This window comes from Mirounga angustirostris, unplaced genomic scaffold (assembly GCF_029215605.1).
Source record: "Mirounga angustirostris isolate CCGP_5_RB_7025 unplaced genomic scaffold, mMirAng1.0.hap1 SCAF_11, whole genome shotgun sequence".
In the NCBI taxonomy this organism is placed as follows: Eukaryota; Metazoa; Chordata; class Mammalia; order Carnivora; family Phocidae; genus Mirounga; species Mirounga angustirostris.
In genome coordinates this window covers 21,918,201-21,937,594 of record NW_026991719.1, presented here as the reverse complement: position 1 = coordinate 21,937,594, position 19,394 = coordinate 21,918,201, and the positions used below count along the sequence as shown (strand labels likewise).

At 44.1% G+C, this 19,394-nt stretch overlaps 3 protein-coding genes across 3 annotated transcripts; all 3 read right to left on the bottom strand.

Moving 5' to 3' along the window:
• Nucleotides 1–6,686: 6,686 nt before the first annotated feature.
• LOC123853009 (melanoma-associated antigen B5-like) lies at nt 6,687–7,769 on the bottom strand. Its single transcript, XM_045887547.2, has one exon. The coding sequence runs from the start codon at nt 7,767–7,769 to the stop codon at nt 6,687–6,689; it is 1,083 nt and encodes a 360-aa protein (XP_045743503.1).
• A 5,064-nt stretch (nt 7,770–12,833) lies between these two features.
• On the bottom strand, nt 12,834–13,853 carry LOC123843480 (melanoma-associated antigen B5-like). Its single transcript, XM_045872938.1, has one exon. It carries the CDS (start codon nt 13,851–13,853, stop codon nt 12,834–12,836), a length of 1,020 nt encoding a protein of 339 aa, XP_045728894.1.
• A 4,527-nt stretch (nt 13,854–18,380) lies between these two features.
• LOC135361991 (melanoma-associated antigen B4-like) lies at nt 18,381–19,394 on the bottom strand. Its single transcript, XM_064574806.1, has one exon. It carries the CDS (start codon nt 19,392–19,394, stop codon nt 18,381–18,383), a length of 1,014 nt encoding a protein of 337 aa, XP_064430876.1.

The following is a 19,394-nucleotide window of genomic DNA, read 5'->3' as shown; positions in this document are numbered from 1 at the left end:
TGAGGTCTATTAGGACCACAGTTAATGAGAATTTCATTAAATTATTTTAAGTAATTTGTGGTATTTCTGTTATTTTTCAAAATATCACAGCAAAGTCAATACAAAATGAAAGATCATAAATCATCCTTTCCTTTATTATTTTAGTCATTTAATGCTTTTTTATTTTTAGGCTGAATAATCAGATAAAATTTTAGCTGAATTACAATTAAATATAATCAATCTTTGTAAATATTTGTACTCTATGTTTCGTATGGTCTGATAAAAATATCTTGTGTAATGCATGGCCTATGTAATGCAGTACTTTTACTTTGTAAGGAATAATGTGGCATATTATTTTGAAGATTTTATTGAATTAAGGAATTCACTTATTCTTAGCTTGCTGTAATCATTTAAAAAATTACCACCTCACTACATATAAGAATTTATGCTAGACAAACTGCAAATCAAAAAGTGATTCACTCCTATTTACCAAACACATAATACCTCCTTTGCAAAAGCTAAAAAAGGAGTATTTTGAGGGTCTGAAAGCCTATTTAATAAGTATGATCACATGAGTGACAGGCAAAGGAGGAAATTTCAGTTTCTGTATCATACACTAGTCCAAAAACATTGTTTCTCTTGAAGAAATTTTATACACCACTGGACCATATCATGAACTAGTCACATTTAATTTAAAAAAAATAATCTTAGTATAATGTGAACTATTCCAATAATACTTATATGCCAAACTTTTAAATTTCCAAATACTGTTTTAAGAGCAGTATTGTCTTCATGGATAGCAGGTGGCTTGGACCCATGCAGTGTTTTAGCATTGTGCTTTAAATTTCAATTTTCACAAACTGCTTTTCATGAAGTGAAAACAGTTGTACATATTAATTCTCATGGAATTCCCATCAGTATTCATTATCTGAATTCTTTGTAAGAATGGGGGTATTACTATTTTATTATCTGGTATGCATGCATAAACCTTAACGTACCAAAGTAGGTTTTTTTTGAAATCAATATTTTAAAAAGTTGTATTTTCTAATAATTATATATAAGTTACATTGTGCAGAGGTTACTTTTGTTGCATAACCTGTCTGTGGTCACACTGTAGCTCTATCCATAGATTTCCAAGGAAAATGAATGTGGTCATGATTTTTTAGGCTATGTAATTATGGAGAAAATTTATAATATTAATGTCATTACTACTTCTATGTGACATTTTGCAAACCACTTAGCTGTGCATTTATTGTGTCTCTATAGGGAAAAATTTGCTTCACTAACTCAGGAATGTTAACGATGACAAAAATAAGTCACAGTATAGAATTTGTGATCTTATTAAAAATACTTAGAAATGCTATGTGTTGTAAACATTATTTGATGATTTTAATTTATTTGATGATTATAGCTTACACACAAGTGAAATGAATGACAGAAATGAAATAAGGGATAGGAGGAAGGAATTAGGAATAGTTTTATGATTACATAAGCTATTTGCACTATCTATAAAGTCATACAGTGCATCAAAAACTAATGATGTTGGCTAACTGAACATAGTAATAAAAAAATAAAGTCATACAGTGTTATTTCAAAGTGAGCTTGGATTCATTGTAAATATATATTGTCAACACTAGGGTGACCCCTGAAAAGATGTTAAAAAAATTGAGAAGAATTGATATGCTAAGAAAGAAGAGAAAATGGGATCATATAAAATGTCTAAATTTTTCCAGTTTTACTGAGGCATGAATGACAAATACACATTGTGTTTATTTAATGTGTGCAACGTGATGTCTTGGTGTACATCTACCTTGTATAATGATTCCCCCAATTAAGTTCATTAACTTTAAAAATCACAAAAGGCAGAAAAAGAGCGTAAGTCAAAAATAAGAAAATAGAAAAGGGTCAACAAATAGAAAACAGTAACAAATATGGTAGATATTAATCTGGTCATATCAATAATAATTTTGAATTGAATATCAGCAATCTGAAAACACCAATTAAAAGACAGAATATCTGTATGAATCAAGAAACAAATCGCAGGGTGCCTGGGTGGCTCAGTTGGTTAAGCAACTGCCTTCGGCTCAGGTCATGATCCTGGAGTCCCGGGATCGAGTCCCACGTCGGGCTCCCTGCTCAGCAGGGAGTCTGCCTCTCTCTCTGACCCTCCCCCCTCTCATGCTCTCTATCTCGTTCTGTCTCTCAAATAAATAAATAAAATCTTTAAAAAAAAAAACAAAAACAAATCGCAACTACATGTTGTTTACAACAAACCCACCTTAAATATAAAGACACATGGATTATAAGTTAAGGGATAAAGAAAGATATACTCTGGTATTATTAACCAAAGGAAAATGGGAGTAGGTGTATTAATTTCACACAGAGCAAAGCTCAGATCAAGGAAAGTTATCAGGGATAGAGAAGGGCATTACATAGTAATCCAAGTGTTAATTCTCCAAGATTACATAGCAGTACCTTAATGGGTATGTGCCTAAGAACAGAATTTCAAAATGTCTGAAGCAAAACTTGCAAGAAAAAGTAGATGAATCCATTATAATAGTTGGAGACTTTTGCAACTTGATGTATCAGAAATGAAAAAATCCAGCAGGCAGAAAATCAGTAAGGACATAGTTGAACTCATTAACATCATCAGTCAATGGATATGATTAACATCGATAGACTATTTCATCCAACTGCAGAATACACATTCTTGTCAAGCTCACATGGGGCATTCACCAAGATAAACCACATTCTGGGCCATAAAGCACATCTAACAAATATTTAAAAAATGGAAATCATGTAGTTTCTCAGACAATAATGGAATTAAACTTGAAATCACTAACAAAATGACTGGAAAATCCCCAAAGCATGAAGATTAAATAAAACACTAATAAATTACACGAGTATAAAAAGAAAACTCAAGAGAAATTTTAAAAATGTATCTTGAATGAAGTAAAATGATAAGACAACTTATCAAAAATTGTGCAGGTTTTTGTATGAGCGTGCGACATAGGACTTCACACATTGTATTCAAATGCAGTGAAAAGGGGTCCAGGACACCTACCTTACCTCTGCCAATGGAAAGTTTCTTCATAGTTTATCCAGGATTCAAAAGCCATTTTCACTGCAAGAGTAAGTCTCTCAATCCTTCATCACATCATGTGAAGAACTGGCCCACTCCCACAGTCTTACTACCCACATTGCTAAACCTAAACTTCAGTCTCACTGAAAAATACACAGTTTTCCAAACATACTTGTAACATTTCCTCCTACCTGGGCTCATCTGGACTCCCAACACCCTCATTCTCTCTCTTTTTTTAAAAAATATTTATTTGAGAGAGAGAGAGAGAGAATGTTTGAGTGTGGGGAGGAGCAAAGGAAGAGGGAGAGGGAGAGAAGTGGACTCCCTGCTGAGCGAGGAGCCCAATGCAGGGCTTAATCCCACAACCCTGAGATCATGACCACAGCTGAAATCAAGAGTCGGTGGCTTAACCAACTGAGCCACCCAGGTGCCCCTTTTCACTCTTTTATTGTCCCTCTAGTTTACTATAATATCTTGCTATCATCCTTTTAAGATTACTGCTCCTAGACAACCTCCCCCACCCCCCAAAAATCCTAGCATCTCCAGCAATAGCACAGTGTATTTCCGAGAGCAGATGCCTGATTAATATTAAGGGGATGAATGGGCATATTTTCTAATTTATTAGGATTTAATTTCTTGTAACTTTTTTTTTTTAAGATTTTTTATTTATTTATCTGAGAGGGAGAATGGGAGACAGAGAGCATGAGAGGGGGAGGATCAGAAGGAGAAGCAGACTCCCCGCTGAGCAGGGAGTCCGATGCGGGACTCGATCCCGGGACTCCAGGATCAAGACCTGAGCCGAAGGCAGTTGCTTAACCAACTGAGCCACCCAGGCGCCCCAATTTCTTGTAACTTCTTAAGTAAACTAAACAAATCCAGGTATGTGTCATTAAATTTTACTGAACAACAGGCTAGACGAGATAAGGAAGATAGAAATTGCTAATCTTTTACTTTATTTTGCTCTTTTTATTGATCCAGATAATTTTGCTACTGAGTTATATTTCCACAGTAACACCTATTTTGATGCCTTGCTGTCCTGTTCTGGATTCAAAATAATTGGGAAGGTTTTCCGATTTGATTTACATAATATAAAAACTCTTACTTGTAAACTTGATACATGTTATTAAGTGTGTGAAGAAAATGATTCATAAATTTATACTCAGAAGCTATTTAAACCATCTATTAAAAGGTTTAACATTTGGAGAAGGCAATCTCAGGTGTGTTGAGAGAGAGAAAGAAATGAAGATCTCCGTATTACCACATAAACAGGTATATAAAGATGATATGGTGAAGCAAGTGACTACCAGGGGTTTGGAATGCTCTACGTTAAGGCAAAAGGAGGTGATACAGGTTTTCTGCTCCACTAAGAATAGAGCGCAGCCATCAGAGGAGGCCACAGTGAAGAACTGGTCAGAAGGTCAGGTTCAGGAGTTGGAAGGAGGGCACACGGGGGAAGTCCCAGGTGAAGCGTTCTGTAATGATGGAAGGTGCTAGAACTGGACAAAATACCAGGTCCCGGGCAGAGTTAGCTCTCAGTAGGATGCTAGGAAAAGGAAACCAAGGACAATCTCCAAATTATGATTTATTTTCATGTTTACTTTCCCTTCAATAGGCCTACTTTTTAATTTTTTTTAAAGACTTTTTATTTTTTATTTACTTGACAGAGACACAGCGAGAGAGGGAACACAAGCAGAAGGAGTGGGAGAGGGAGAAGCAGGCTCCCTGCAGAGCAGGGAGCCCGATGCGGGGCTCGATCCCAGGACCCTGGGATCACGACCTGAGCTGAAGGCAGACGCTTAACAACTGAGCCACCCAGGCGCCCTAGGCCTGTTTTTAGTACTTTGGTTTGCACTGCCTGAGAAAAATTTTGGAATAGTCAGTGTATAAGGTCTGCCTTGGGTTGGGAGAAGTGGAACCATGTGGCCTTTTGGCAAATTCAAGCCAGGGTCTAGTCCCAGCTCTGGTAGTGACCATTCTTGTGAACTTGAGAAAACTGCAAGTTCTTCATCATCCAAGTGAGTTTGATAAGCTCTGTCATTTGGAATGTATACGTGTAACCACATGACAAGATGACTAGCAAATATTACCCAACATTTTAAAAATATTTAAATATTTAAAAATATTATTTTGATCCCAAATGATACCATCCATCCACCTCTCTTATTTTTTTTTTTTTTAAATCCAGGAAGTGTCAGAGAATATGCAGTATTCTTGGACAAAGAATATGGAATCAGCCAAAAATTTGCCCTAGCTAATAAAAGTAACTAAATTTCCCCCATTAGAGCACCTTTCATTTAATTCAGGCATGGAGTTGTCTTTCTCAGTTGGATGCAACTCAAGTTCCTACAACTGGTGTCAAGGTACAGGCCCTCCCATCCCTTCCAAGTGCCCTTCCAATCAAATGACCTCTGTTAACGTTCATTACACCCTCAACAAAAGCTAGCCCTTGCTCAGAGTTTGCCAAATTACATTCAAGATAATATAATTAAAATGCCCTTTTAATGGGGCAGGCTCTGGCTCTCCCAGCTCAGGGCAAGCAGTGCCAGCACAGTGGCAACTCACCTGAAGGGGGTCTCACCCTTATTTCTGAGAAACTCCATGAGGATGTTGCGCAAAGATACTTTGCCTGCTGTATTTATCTGCACTGAAATAAGAACAAAGGACACTTTCCTTTCCGGGCCCAGGTGGTGACTTCTCTCTGGTTTACCCACAATCCCAAAGTAACTCATAGCACCAGTTTTCTGTTATAGACTGAATGTTTGTGTCCCCACTCAACAAAATTCACATGTTGAAGCCCTAACACCTAATGTGAAGGTAACTGGAGGTGGACTCTTTGGGAGATAATTTGGTTTAGATGAGGTCATGAGGATAGCACACCCATGATGTGATTAGTGTTCTCCTAAGAGCAAGAGAAACCAGAAGTTTCTCTCTCTGCCATGTGAGGACACATGGACAATGTGGCCATCTGTAAGGTAGGAAGAGGGCTCTCACCAGAAACTGAATCTGCTGGCACCTTGATTGTGAACTTCCCAGCCTCCATAACTGTGAAATTATCTGTTGTTTAAGTCGCCCAGTCCTTGGTATGTTGTTACAGCAGCCAGAGCAGACTAACACAAGGTGGTGTCTCACAGTTCCCGCTGAGGGCTGGCAGGTTCCTAAAGTCCCAAACAGCATTGCTCAGGAGATTTCCACTTAATCATTCTCACAAGGATTACCCTCCTGCTCACTCATTCCTTTGACTCCATCTGTGGGCCATGGAGGATATTTCAGCAGCTAACTTGTATGAGTGAGGCTCAGAGGCTCTAAAATTCTGAGAAGAGAGCCTGGATTTCCTTCATATTTGTGTCTGCACTACTAACACTGAGCCTTCCCATGAGCAGATACTCACTGTGTGACGAACAAAAGAGCCAAGAGACACAAAGTATAATCTCTTAAGATTTAATTTCTTTCTTGAACAAACTAACAAAACTGAAGTATAAATCCTTTAATTTTGTAAAACGAAAGACTAAAGGAAACAAGTAAAAACTGGATTAACCATGTTTCATCTTTTTTTCTATTCCATTATCCTTACTACTTTACTGTGGGATTCTTTCACGTTGCTAATACTATAATCCTTACTGTGATGTTATATTTTCTTATCTGCAGGATGACGGAGCTCAGGCTTTACTAGGGGTGGGAAGATATTCTGGGGCATGGCCCTAGAAGGTACAATGACTTTGGCAAGAGCGCCAGCCCTGACCATGACTCTGGCTTGGATTTTCTCTTCCTCATCTTGCAGAGCTTCTTCGTAATAGGACTGGAAAGCACTGGGGATGGTATCGTTGACTTTTGCCAGAAATTCCAGGACTTTCATCTTGCTGGTTTCAGCTAGGGCTTTCGGACCCCACAGGAACTCATAGCGTGGAGGATCACTGTTGGCCACCTGGCGGTATTCTAGATACTGTAGCCTCACCAAATCTTTGGTGATGAGCTTCCTGGGCTCTCCGTAGATGAAATGCTTCCTCCCGGCATATACTCGCATCATTCCCAGGAATTTCCAGATGTCTTCCTCAGCAGCACAGTTGCCCTTCATGAAGATCATTCCCAGGATATTCATCAGGAGACCGGTCTTGGGTAACCCCCGGCCAGGTCGTACCCTCCCATTGTTGGGGAGTTTGAGCTTGCTGATGAGGTTGTAGGATTGTCTGGTTGAATCGATTTCCTTCAGCTCAACTGCAAAGACAATCTCAATGCGCTCAGAGGCTTTCTTGAGGATCTCAGGAAATTGGTCTTCGTAATTTTTGCCAATAATCTTCAGCATGTCTTCCTTCAAAATGGGTTGTTTCATTTTATACTTGTACAGAAGGAACTGCTCCAACAAGCCAGGGTTCCTGGTCAAAGAATCTTCACCTGTGCTCTCAGTGTAGTATGGGGCCTCACAGGGGCTTGCCTTATTCTCATCTTGGCTTTTGGAATCTTCATCAGATCTAGTGCAAGAAACAGCTGTAGAAGTAATGGTGGTGGCTTGTGCTCTTCGACACCACTGGGAAGTGCTACTTGACCCAGCCTGAGGCAGACTCTGGGTAGTATCTTCACTCTGAGGAGAAGAGGAGGAAGTGGACTCCTCTTTCACTGCTGCTGTGGCCTGAGCACCCTTACCCTGAGCCTCACCTTGAGCCTGGCGGCGTTTCTCGGCAGCCTGGAGCTTACTCTTCTGGCTCCGAGGCATGATGGCACTATGGTCACAGACAGCAGGCAGGAGTATGAACAGGAGATCAGGAGATGTGGACACCTGGAGGAAAAAGAATGAGATGATGTGAGCACCTTCAGTAGGAAGATTCCACCTTGGCTTTAAACCAAGCCTGCCTCTGCAGGTTTGCTTGAGGTCACTGCTCCAAGAACCCACAAGGTTCCTGTTCCAATCAGCCTGTCACCTGAGAACCCTATAGAGGAAGTTAAAGAGAACCTTAGACAGCTGTCTGCCAGCCCTGTCTGGGGTGTATTGGGGTGACATCAGAGGCTGCCAGTGGCGAACCTCTGTTCTGGGCTGCAGGGGTCTTCTCAGTTCAACTTCAAGATCATCTTGTCAACTCTCCGCAGGTCCTGGGCTGCCTCTATTCTATTGCTGTGAAGTCAATACCTCAAACCAAAGCCAGAGACCCCAGAGGAAGAAGTAAAGTAATAGTTCCTTACTCCCTATCCCTGTCAGGGGCACCCAACTGAGAGCTAGGTGGGGCCCTCTCCTTCATGGGTTGTTTTGGTCCTTATTTCTCATTCAGGGTACTCACTTGGCCTCCAGATAGTGCCTGGCACACCTCCCTTCTGCTCATTGGTGATTGTACCCTCACACTAAAGATCTCTCCTCTCTCAGATTTGATAAAAATAAGTGAGGGTGAGGCTCAGAACTCGAGTTCTGAATGCAAAGATAGGAATTTGATTTTTTGTTATCTTTCCATGTTCAGTGGTCCCTTCCATCTTTTCTTTGGCCCCTCGCAGCCTGGGACTCTTCTCTCCCTGCCAACATCTCCTTATACCACCTGGGAGAATATGGGAGTTGTCCCCCCTGCCCATTGTTCTCCAAGGCTAAGACTTGGGGATGGTTTCTCTTGTACTCTCATTGTGGTTGTTCCATTCAGACGTCATGGTCCTCACATTAACTCTTGGAAAGATCTAGAAATCCTCCTACTGCAGAGGGCAAACAGTCCCTTTTAAACAAAATCTCTCACCCGCCTCCCCCTCACAACACACACTCTCCTCCCCCACAACTCTCACATGACACAGAGGGAAAAAATGAGTGTCAGTCAATATATCACCAGGACAGAGATTCCTTCAGTCCTCACAGAGTCCTTACCCTGATTCCCAGCTGAATGCTTGCATTTGCTAACTTAAGGCCCTTGCCCTCAGATCAAGGCTCTCTCATCCCCGAGTCCTTCCTTGCTGAGGTAAGCCCGACGGCCCTACCCCAGAGCTCCCCCGGATTGATGGCCACGGCGAATTCTATACCACCTCACTGTTCTAGGATTATTGGCCCCTTCAGACCTAACTCGGATTTCCACATCCTTGATTTCCTTCAGGGAATGGTACCCTTCCCCTGAGATCAAGACCTTCAGCTTCCTGATCCTTCAAACATTGAGGGAAATCTCACGCCCACCTGACCGCCATGTTTCTTTTCCCCGGGAGCCACTAGCATGGCTCTGGTCAGAATTTTTATTTAAGTTTCCTCACCTTGATTCTCGTTAGGGTCTTCCCCTCCTCTCCGCTGAACTGGCGCCTCCCACCAAAGCCTGCACCTTCTTGCAACCCTCCAGGCAGAAATCTACCCCTGAGTGACGGCTCTGCCAGGTGCGTGTGCTCACGCGTGCGTGGGGGGATGGGGAGGAAGGGGAGGAAGGGGGAGGAGAGGGGGAAGGGAAGGGCCTAGAACCGAGAGTAGGAGCGGGGCCTCGGAAGGAACAAGGGAAGCACTTTGGGGGGACAAGGGTGTTCTCTCATTACTCAATCAGGTTTCTCACCTTGTGCTTGGGTCTGGAAGATTTCTCCCTCACCTGCCCTGAGGCGGGCGCCGATTGCAAAGTCTCGCACCTTCCTTAGACGCCCCAAGAGGAAGTGAGGGCTGTTCTTCCTGTCACCAACGACAGCGCCTCTCAAGGCTGGCAGCAGGGGTGGGATCTCTGGTGCCCCCTCTGTTCTGGGGTGGAGAACACCCTCAGTTTCATACAGGATTGTCAGTTACACTCACGTAGGACCTTGGGCCCTTCTCTCCACCACCACATTTACGAGGCCCTCACATCCTTGCAGATGACATCACATTCTTACAGAGTCTTCAGTCTGACAGTATAGATGTAAGAGCTGGGGAGGGGTGGTCGCAGCGTGACTGCCGATGTGACTGAATGTTGCTTTCGTCAGTCTTCATTCATACGGTCCTCATCTTGGCTCCTGTCTCTTTAATGAAAGGCTTTCAGAGCAATGCCACATCCCTGCAAACTCTTGAGTAATCTCTCTCGTGCAAATCTTACAGAGGATGAGTCTGTGTCCCAGGACTGATACGAGATCGGGAAGGTGAAAAACAATTTAGAGACTTAGCTTGGGAGGTGGAATATCAGAGTAAAAAACCACGCTGATATATTCCTTCTCTTTACTACCCAGACTTGGCTTCTTAGGTAACTTCTGTTCTAAAGTACTTGCCATAGGAAACAGGCTGAGGCAGATAATTTCATGAGGCCGCCATTTTTTGAAGTTAAGCAACACTACATATTGTTAGCAGATATTATATCCTATATATTCATACGTCTCATTTATTTTGGTATTCTTATTGCTCTGGCCATATTCCTTTTTTTTTTTTTTTTTTTTTTTCCTAATCTGAGATATATTTTGGAGTAGCGACAAGAAAAGTGAATAAAGGTTCACAAGGTCTACTTCAGGGTGGGAGCGGTAGGCTACTATATGCCCTGGATGAATTCACACTAGGGGTATAGTCTAGCTCTGACACTTACAGTTTGGTAAACTATATTGTAAGACTGTGGGAATGTAGGTACTGTATATAAAGCATCCATCAAGATGACTGGCAAATACTGAGCATTTAATGAAAGGCAGTTAGGATGATTTTTACCTAGATAATATCATCCTCCTATGGAGGAATGTTTTTTTAAATCCAGGATATGTCCTCGGAAATGTAATACTCCTAGACAAAAGAACATCAAATCAGCCAAAAATTCACTTTAGCAAGTACAATTAAGTATCTCTGCCCTATTAGAGTATTTATTATTTAATTTTGGTATGTGGTTTTTCTTTCCCCACCTGGATGCAACTTAGAACTCCTTGCATTTTGTCAAGGACCCACTCTTTAAGTTCTTCCCAGTTGTCCTTGCATTCAAATCACCTCTGTTTTCATTTGTTTCCTCCCCACCAAAATCTAATCTTCTCTTAGAATTTGCCAAAATATAGTCAAGATAATCTAATTAAAATGCTCTTTTAATGCAGTGGACTCTGACTTCACCAGTTCAAAGCAAAAAAGTGTCAGTACAGTGGCTTCTGTGTGTGTCACCTCAAGGGAGTTCACCCTTTTGTCTCTAAACTCCCTGGAGTCATTGTGTTTAGAATGCCTATTTGTGCACTATATTCTTCTTTACTGAGACAGTAACAAAGACACCTTTGATTCTTGTCTTTTCGGGCTGAATTGTGTCCCCCCAAAATACATGTTGAAGCCATGACACCCCCCCCCCCGTACCTCAGAACATGACTATAGTTGAAGATGAGGTCATAAAAGAGATGGTTAAATTAAAATTAGGCCATTTGGGTGGGCCATAACCCAGTCTGACTGGTGTCCTTACAAAAAAAAGACTAGGACCCACAAAGAGATACCAGAAATTCATGCACACAAAAGGACAACCAAATAAAGTGGGTGGCCATATGGGAGCCAAGGAGAGGAGCCTCAGAGGAAAGCAATCAGGCTGGAAGACATTGGACTTCCAGCCTCCAGAATTATGAGAAAATGAATTTGGTTTTAAACCACCCAGTCTGTGTTATTTTGTTAGGGCATTCCTAACAGGTTAATACACTGCCCCAGGTAGAGAGTTCTTTCTGGATTATCTATGATGCCAAAGTAATTTATAAGAGTTTGTTTTAATGGCCTCCTTTTTACCCCATGAGATGAGGAAGGAACTTCCACGCTATGGTTATGTAGACTTCAAACATGCACCACCTGACACTGTAAAGATAAGGCAGACAACTGGTTATTAATCATGTGTACTCACCTGGCTGGGGGAGAAGGGCACCACGTGCTACATAGTACAACACGAGGGTTACACCCAGGAACACAATGAATGAGCACATCTGTGGGAGGCAGGGTTTGGTGTCAAGAGGTTGAGGTGACCTTATTTCCCATGGTACCTTGTAATCAGCTTCTTTGAATAATTCTGCAAGCTGATAGGGAACAGAAATTTGCTACTTAGGAATAAGCAAGGTATGTGCCTTGTCCCCTTGATGGAGATGGTTGTTTGATAGTGAACCTTATCTGCAAGTGCACAGTATGGAGGGGAACTTTCATTTAGGCAATTTGAGGCCCTGTCGGTTTCACTAAATGTCAAGGAGCCCATAATATTGAACCTTAATTTTAGACCTTGCAGCACAGTGTAGTTTTCCATTTAAAGATTTTTCTTTTCTCTCATCTCTGAGATGCGTCATCTTAGGGTATGGCCTCTGATCACCATTCCCATAACCTCAGTCTAGTCCATCATGTAGTTTAATTTGAAATAACATCACACAGATGACCTGCAATATCCCAAAACTTAAACTGCCTTGTTTCAGGGAATATACATGCTGCTCTGCCCTAGGACACCTCCCTTCTCACTCTGTTTTTCTTTTTTTAACTTTCTTATAAGACATAGAGGGTATCTCAGTATCTTCCTTATGATCATAGCTTCTAGTTTCTAAAGTTCTATAGGAAAGGCTAGGTCTTTATCTTAGCATCCCCATGCCTAGCATGGAGCCTTCCATAAAGCAGATTCCTCAGTAGACATTTGGGGAATAAAAGAGAGAGTATGAGGTCTAACTTGTTATGATTTAATATCTCCTAAATTCTTTATTAAATTAAGCGTATTGAAGTATAAATCCTTTAATTTTATAAAACAAAAGACAAAGGAGTAAAGAACACTAAAGTTGATCATGTTTTATTATTTTTTTATATTCCATTATCACAGTAAATTTACTGTGGGAATCGTCCACATTTCCATGAAAATCCCTATTGTGATGTCGTATTTTCTTATTTAGATGATTTTTTAAAAAGCCTCAGATTTCAGTAGGGGTGGGAGAGGCTGCTGGATGTGCCCCTGTAATTCCCACTGGCTGTAGATTTGGCTCGGGCTCTTGCTTCCTCATCTCTCAAAGCTTCTTCATATTTTGATGAGAAGGCACTGGGAACCGTATCATTGACTTTGGCCAAAAATTCTAGGACTTTCATCTTGCTGGTTTCAGCTTGGGCTTTAGGACCCCACAGGAACTCATAGCGTGGAGGTTCACTGTTGGGTACTTGGCAGTACTCCAGGTACTTTAGCCTCACTAAGTCTTTGGTGATGAGCTTCCTAGGCTCTCCATAGATGAAATGCTTCCTCCCAGCAAATACTCGCATCATACCCAGGAATTTCCAGAGGTCTTCCTCAGCAGCACGGTTGCCCTTCATGAAGATCACACCCAGGACTGTCATCAGGAGACCAGTCTTGGGTAACCCCCTGCCAGCACGCACCCTCCCATTGTTAGGGAGTTTCACTTTGCTGATGAGGTCATAAGAGTGGCTGGTTGAGTCGATTTCTTTCAAGTTGACTGCAAAGACAACCTCAATGCGTTCAGAGGCTCTCTTAAGGATCTCAGGATATTGGTTTTTGTAATTTTGGCCAATAATCTTCAGCATGTCTTCCTTCATAATGGGCTGTTTCATTTTATATTTGTACAGAATAAACTGTTCCAACAAACCCACCTTCATAGTTAGAATATCAATGCATGAGCTCTCAGTAGAAGGTAAGACATCAGAGAAACATAGATGTTCCTCATCTTGGCTGTTCTCACCTTCATCAGATCTTGTACCAGAGATATCTGAAGAGGTAATGGTGGTAGATGGGGCGCCCCAAGACTCTTGGGAGGTGTAAGGTGACTCAGTAGCTGATAAACTCTGAGTACTACCCTCCAAAACAGGAGAAGAGGAGGTGGGGGACTCTTCCAATGCTACTGGGGCCTGAACTCTCCTGTGACTCTGGGAGTCACCACGAGACTGGTGGCGTTTCTCACGAGTGCGGTGCTTACTCTTCTGACCCCGAGGCATAATGAGTATGATCAGGGACAATGGTCAGGAGTGTGAGTGGGAGAGCAGGTGATGAGGGCCCACTGGAGGAAGAGGAAGGTTAACGGGTGTGTGCACCTTCAGTGTGAAAATGCCACCCTGGCTGGTGGCGTATAAGGAAGGCTACATTTGCAGTTTTCCTCAAGGGCACTTCTCTAAAAACCCACAGGACTCCTGTTCTCCTAATCAGCCTGTCCTTTGGGAAACCTGTGAAGGAAAGTAGAGTGAGGTTTAGGCTGCTTCCTACCAGACCTGCCTCAGGCATACTGGGGTGACAGCAGGGGTTGCCGGTCTTGTGGTTGAGGAGTCTCTTACGCAAGACCATCATTCAACTAGTGGCAGGTCATGGATTTTTTTCCTCTGTTCTCCTGAGACTGACATCACAAGCCTCCCTGGCACCCACAATAAGGAAGTGAAAGGGGTCCTCAGCTTATAATTCTTGTCTAGGTCTGAATGTTCAGTGGGGAGTTTTCTATCCTGGCCTCTTTGGGGTCCTCAGTCCTCATTAAGAGTCCTTACTTAGGATCTGTATAGGGCCTGGCACCTCCACCCCTTTCACTACATGGTAGCTGCACCTTCAAACTAAGGATTTCATTCCCTGTAAATCTGATAGAAATAAGTATTGGGGGAGTTTTTACTTGATAGCCTGGCCCTGGATCTTTGGGCTGAAACCAGGGGCAGAGCAAGATTCTTGGTTACCCTTTCTATTTAGTGGTGGGTAGTCCCTTGGTCCTTGCTTTGATCCCCGACCCTTTTCATGATCTGGAATTCCTCCCTCCCTTACCCTTAGGCCTGCCCCTCATATCAAGGTTTGCACCACCCTGAGACCCCTAGAAGGAAGTGAGGATCTCCTTATCTGACCACAGCTGTCCTTGGTCTCCTGAAGCTGGAGGCTTATAAGAAACTAATGCTTTCGTGCTCCTGCTGTTCGGGGTATGTGGCTCCTTTAGTCCTCAGGGTATTCACCTTGGCCTGTGGAAGAACCAAGAAATCTTTCCACTGCTGCTGCTTAAGCCACACCCCTTAGACAAAGTCTCTCACCACCTTGTGACACCATAGGAGGAAGTGAATATGTCACACTATGTCAACAATGCCCAGGTATCCAAGCGCTTACAGCAAAGGCAGGGTTCTGTGTGATTCTCTCAGTTCTGAGGGAAAAGGTTTCCCTAACTTCTCACTCAGGACCCTCCCTTTGATTACTGGGAGGACCTGAGACTCCTTCCTTTGCTTGCCTGAGGTCCTTTCCCTTACACCACGGGAACCTCATAAACTAGAATCATGGGAAGACTGGCCGGTGACCCCTCTCAGACCTAGGAGGCCAAGGCAGGCCAGCCCAGGGACTGCTAGGAGTCAAGGTAAAGATCCTAAGTGAAGACTAGGGGCAACCCCCCACCTGGATCAGAGAGGGCCCCAAGAAGCCTGAATCCTGATATCATACCTGGAAAGTGAAGACTAGGGGCAACCCCCCACCTGGATCAGAGAGGGCCCCAAGAAGCCTGAATCCTGGATATCGTACCTGATATCATACCTGATATCATATCACAGGCAGGAGTAACTTCAGCAGGCCTGGGGTTTCCACTTTCTTTCAACCTAAGATCACCCATGTAGCCCAGAGTTCTCATGGACCTGAGAACCCCCCAAATAAGTGCTGGAATGCTTCTCTTGGCAGCTCTGCCAAGAGGTCACCGGCCAGTTTTCCTGTGATTCTTGTTATTGTGGGGGGTTTGCCTCCTTAGTCCTCGTTCATCAGAATTTTCATATTGACTCCTGTCTCTTCTTTGAAAGGCTTCCTGAGAAATACCTCATCCTTCCAAACTCTTGCTTAGTCTCCCTACTGCAAAGCTGGTAGGGAATGGGTTGATTGCCAGGAGTGACATGAGATGAAGAAGCTATAGGGAAGATGGGGGCCCATGGTGGGCGGTGTGCTGTCACAGAAAGCAAGCTGATCTCTTCCTTCTCTTCACAGACTTAGCCTCTTACATAGCGGCACTTCTAAAAGATTTACTTTCCACTGTGAAGGGACTGAGCCACATGATGCTGAGTCCCTGATCTTTTGAGGTTTCCTGAATTTCCTCTGTTGATAATGTAATTATCATTGCATACTGTCTCTTCCTTTATTCATACTGTGCTATTTTTATTGCTTGTTCCTCAGGCTGTGTATTCCAGAACTGTATTTTGGGTATGAAGTTGTGCTTTTTAACACTGGAAATACATTTTGGAATAGCAGAAAAAAGAAGTAAGTGACACAGGTGTGCCTTGGCCTGGGAAGAGTGGCAGTGTGGGCTCTAGAGGAATTCAGAGCCAGGGTCTAGGCCAGCACAGTCACTGGGCGGCCTGGAATTTGAGAGTATTCTAACTTCTTTAGCTGAAAAGTGAGTCTGATAATGTTTATCATGTAGGACTATAGACATACATGTGTGTAATCAACCTGGCACACTGTTAGGCAAAGTTCGGTGCTTTTATTTTTGTTTGTTTGTTTGTTTTTTTAAAGATTTTATTTGAAAGAGAGAGCATGGGCAGGGGGACGGTCAGAGGGAGAGGGAGAGGGACAAGTAGACACCTGGCTGAGTGTGGAGCCTGACGCAGGGCTCAATCCCACGACCCTGAGATCATGACCTGAGCTGACGTCAGATGCTTAACCAACAGCCACCTAGGTGCCCCTAAGTTCGGTACTTTTAATGAATGGCAGTTATTACTAAGATGATTTTGACCCCAGATGGTAACACTGTTTCCCCACAGAATTTAATTTCCAGCTTGAATTAGAGAATATGCAACTCCAAACAATATAGAAATCCAAATCCACTGAAATGCTGCTGGGCAAATAAAATGCAATAGTATTTCTCCATCAGAGCATCTGTTGTTGAATATGGGTATGGGATTGTCTTCTCCAGTTGGATGCAACTAAAAGTTCCTATTGGTGTCAAGGATCAACAACTTCCCTCCTGGGTCCATTTCCATCCAAACCACCCCCTATTTTCATTCATTTTATCGCCACCAAAATTCGAGCCCTCCCTTAAGAGTTTGACAAATTACACTCAAAATAACTTCGTTAAAATGCCCTTTTAATGGAGTGAGTCTTACCTATCCCGTGATAACTGGTAAAGTCCAGGGGCTTCTTGGAATCTCACTTCAGTGGAGTATTACCCTTATCACTCAGAAATTCTCTGGATATTCTATGCCGAGAACACATCAGTGCGCTGTGTAACCTGCATCGACCTCCCTGAGCTTGAGCCCGGAAAAGCACAGAGCACCTCTTCCATGCAGGCCCCAGCCAGGGACTGTCACTGGTTTTCTCACGTTCCCAAAGTAACTGTGAAAATCTGTTTTCTGTTCTAGGCCTAGTCTCTCAACTCAGAACCACGAACTGAGGACCTGGTCCCTCCCTGCCCAGTGCTCCCACAGCCACATCCAGCCCACTGCACAGCCTAGCTTAAAAAGACGCCCCCCCCCCCCCCCCAGGGACTGGCATTTTTACCTAGGCCAACACAGCCTTGATCAAGTAATTTACACTAGACTGTTCTCATTAGGACCTCCCCTTATGCACCTCTTTTTTACTTGTCATTTATTTATTTCTTAGAATGTATCTTACTATCCTCATTGTATGGTAACTACTGCTAAAGTCTACAATTCTGTGTGCAGTGGTTCAGTCTTATTTTTCTTACTATCCCCGGTGCTATTAGGGAGCTTTCCAAAGAGCAGATGCTCAATTAATGCTAGAGGAAAAGAGGGAATGAGCAAGAAGTTTAATTTATTTATTTTCTCATACATTTTGAATTAGCCACGAATATCCAGGTATATATTGTTTGATTTTAAAAGCAAAGACAGAGAATAAGGCAATGAGTTAACTACCCTTTACTTTTGTGTCACTCTTTCTGATCCCAAACATCTTCCTATGAGGTTCTTTCACATTCCCATGAAAAACCCTATTCTAGTGCCATGTTACTTTGCTCTGTAGCAAAAAGAAAATATTAAAGGTTTTTCAGCTTGTTTACAAAAAACAAAACTCTTAATCTTAAACCTGAATAGTAATATATGTGTTATCCATAGCATTAATAAACTTAGATTCAGAAGCAAAATCTTCAATTAAAATGAACAACATCCGAAAACTTAAAGAAAAAAATAGACCTACAAATTACTTATGTGCAACAGGGAAAAAAACGCACAGTGCCATGTTATCTGCTGTTGGATCACGAATACAATATAGATGGTCTGTGACTTTCTTTTTCATGTACCAAAACTGTAACTCTCCTTTGTGAAACAGCGATAAATGAGAGCCCCGTCATTCTTAAGTTTATATTCTAGAACTAAATGCGCTATTAGGAGAAAAAACGTTTGAAAACACCTAAATAAATATAACTGCGTATGCGTTTATAGAAGCTAACCGTTTCGAACAAATAGGAAGAAGATCTGTGCTTTGTTCCCTCCAACCCCTAGGACTCTGCACTACCTGGAAGGTCGACTGCCCTCTCCCACCCACCGCAAGGAAAAGCAGCCGCCCCCGCTGACTGACTAGACGCGGCGCCAGCCACGGGCCGCCGCGCGCTCCTTCTGCTCTTGCAGCGCCTCCTCGTACAGCTCGGGGAAGCAGCTGGGCACGGTGTCGTTGATCTTGGCCAGGACCTGCAGCACCTGCATCTTGCTGGTCTCCGCGCGGGCGCGCGGGCCCCACAGGAACTCGTGGCGCGGAGGGTCGCTGGCGGGCACCGCGCGGTACTCCAGGTAGCCCTGGTGCACCAGGTCTTGGGTGATGAGCTTCCGGGGCTCGCCGAAGATCAGGTGGCTCCTGCCGTCCTGGACGCCCAGCACGTTGAGGAACTCCCAGACCTCCTCCTCGGTGGCGCGGTTGCCCTTCATGAAGATCACGCCCAGGAGCGCCATCAGGAGGCCGGTCTTGGGCAGCCCCTTGTTGCCGTCGCCCGGGAGGGACAGCTTGCTGACCAGGGTGTAGGACTGGCTGCGGGAATCGACCTCCCTGAGCTCGAGCCCGAAGACCAGCTCCATGCGCTCCGAGGTGAGCCTGAAGATCTCGGGGAAGTGCTCGCGGTACTTCCTGCTGACCATCTTCAGCAGCGCGGCCCGCGTGACGGGCTCCCCGGTGCCGTGCTTCTCCAGCAGGAACTGCACCAGCACGCTGGCCTTGCGGGTGAGGGGGTCCTTGCGGGCGGCCCGGGGGGCCGGGGCGGCGGCGGCCGCCGCGTTCTGGGCGCCCTGGTCACGTGGCGGGCCTGGAGGGTCCGCGCCAGGAGACCCAGGGGCCGGGGCGCCAGGAGACCCAGGGGCCCGGGCGCCAGGAGACCCAGGGGCCGGGGCGCCCTGGGGCTGCGGGGGCGGACCCGCCTCGGGGGAGCCCGGGGGCATCGCCCCCACGCCGGGCGGGGGGGAGCGGGGGGGCTCCTCTGCTGCGGCGGCGGCGGCGGCTGCTACCGCCGCCGCAGCAGGAGCACCCCCGAGACTCTGAGCCTCACCGCGGCCCTGGTGGCGTTTCTCCCGGGCACGGACCTTGCTCTTCTGGCCCCGAGGCAT

Coding starts and splice junctions, on each gene's coding strand:
- LOC123853009 (XM_045887547.2), bottom strand. CDS start 7,769: ATGCCTCGGAGCCAGAAGAGTAAGCTCCAGGCTGCCGAGAAACGCCGC.
- LOC123843480 (XM_045872938.1), bottom strand. CDS start 13,853: ATGCCTCGGGGTCAGAAGAGTAAGCACCGCACTCGTGAGAAACGCCAC.
- LOC135361991 (XM_064574806.1), bottom strand. CDS start 19,394: ATGCCTCGGGGCCAGAAGAGCAAGGTCCGTGCCCGGGAGAAACGCCAC.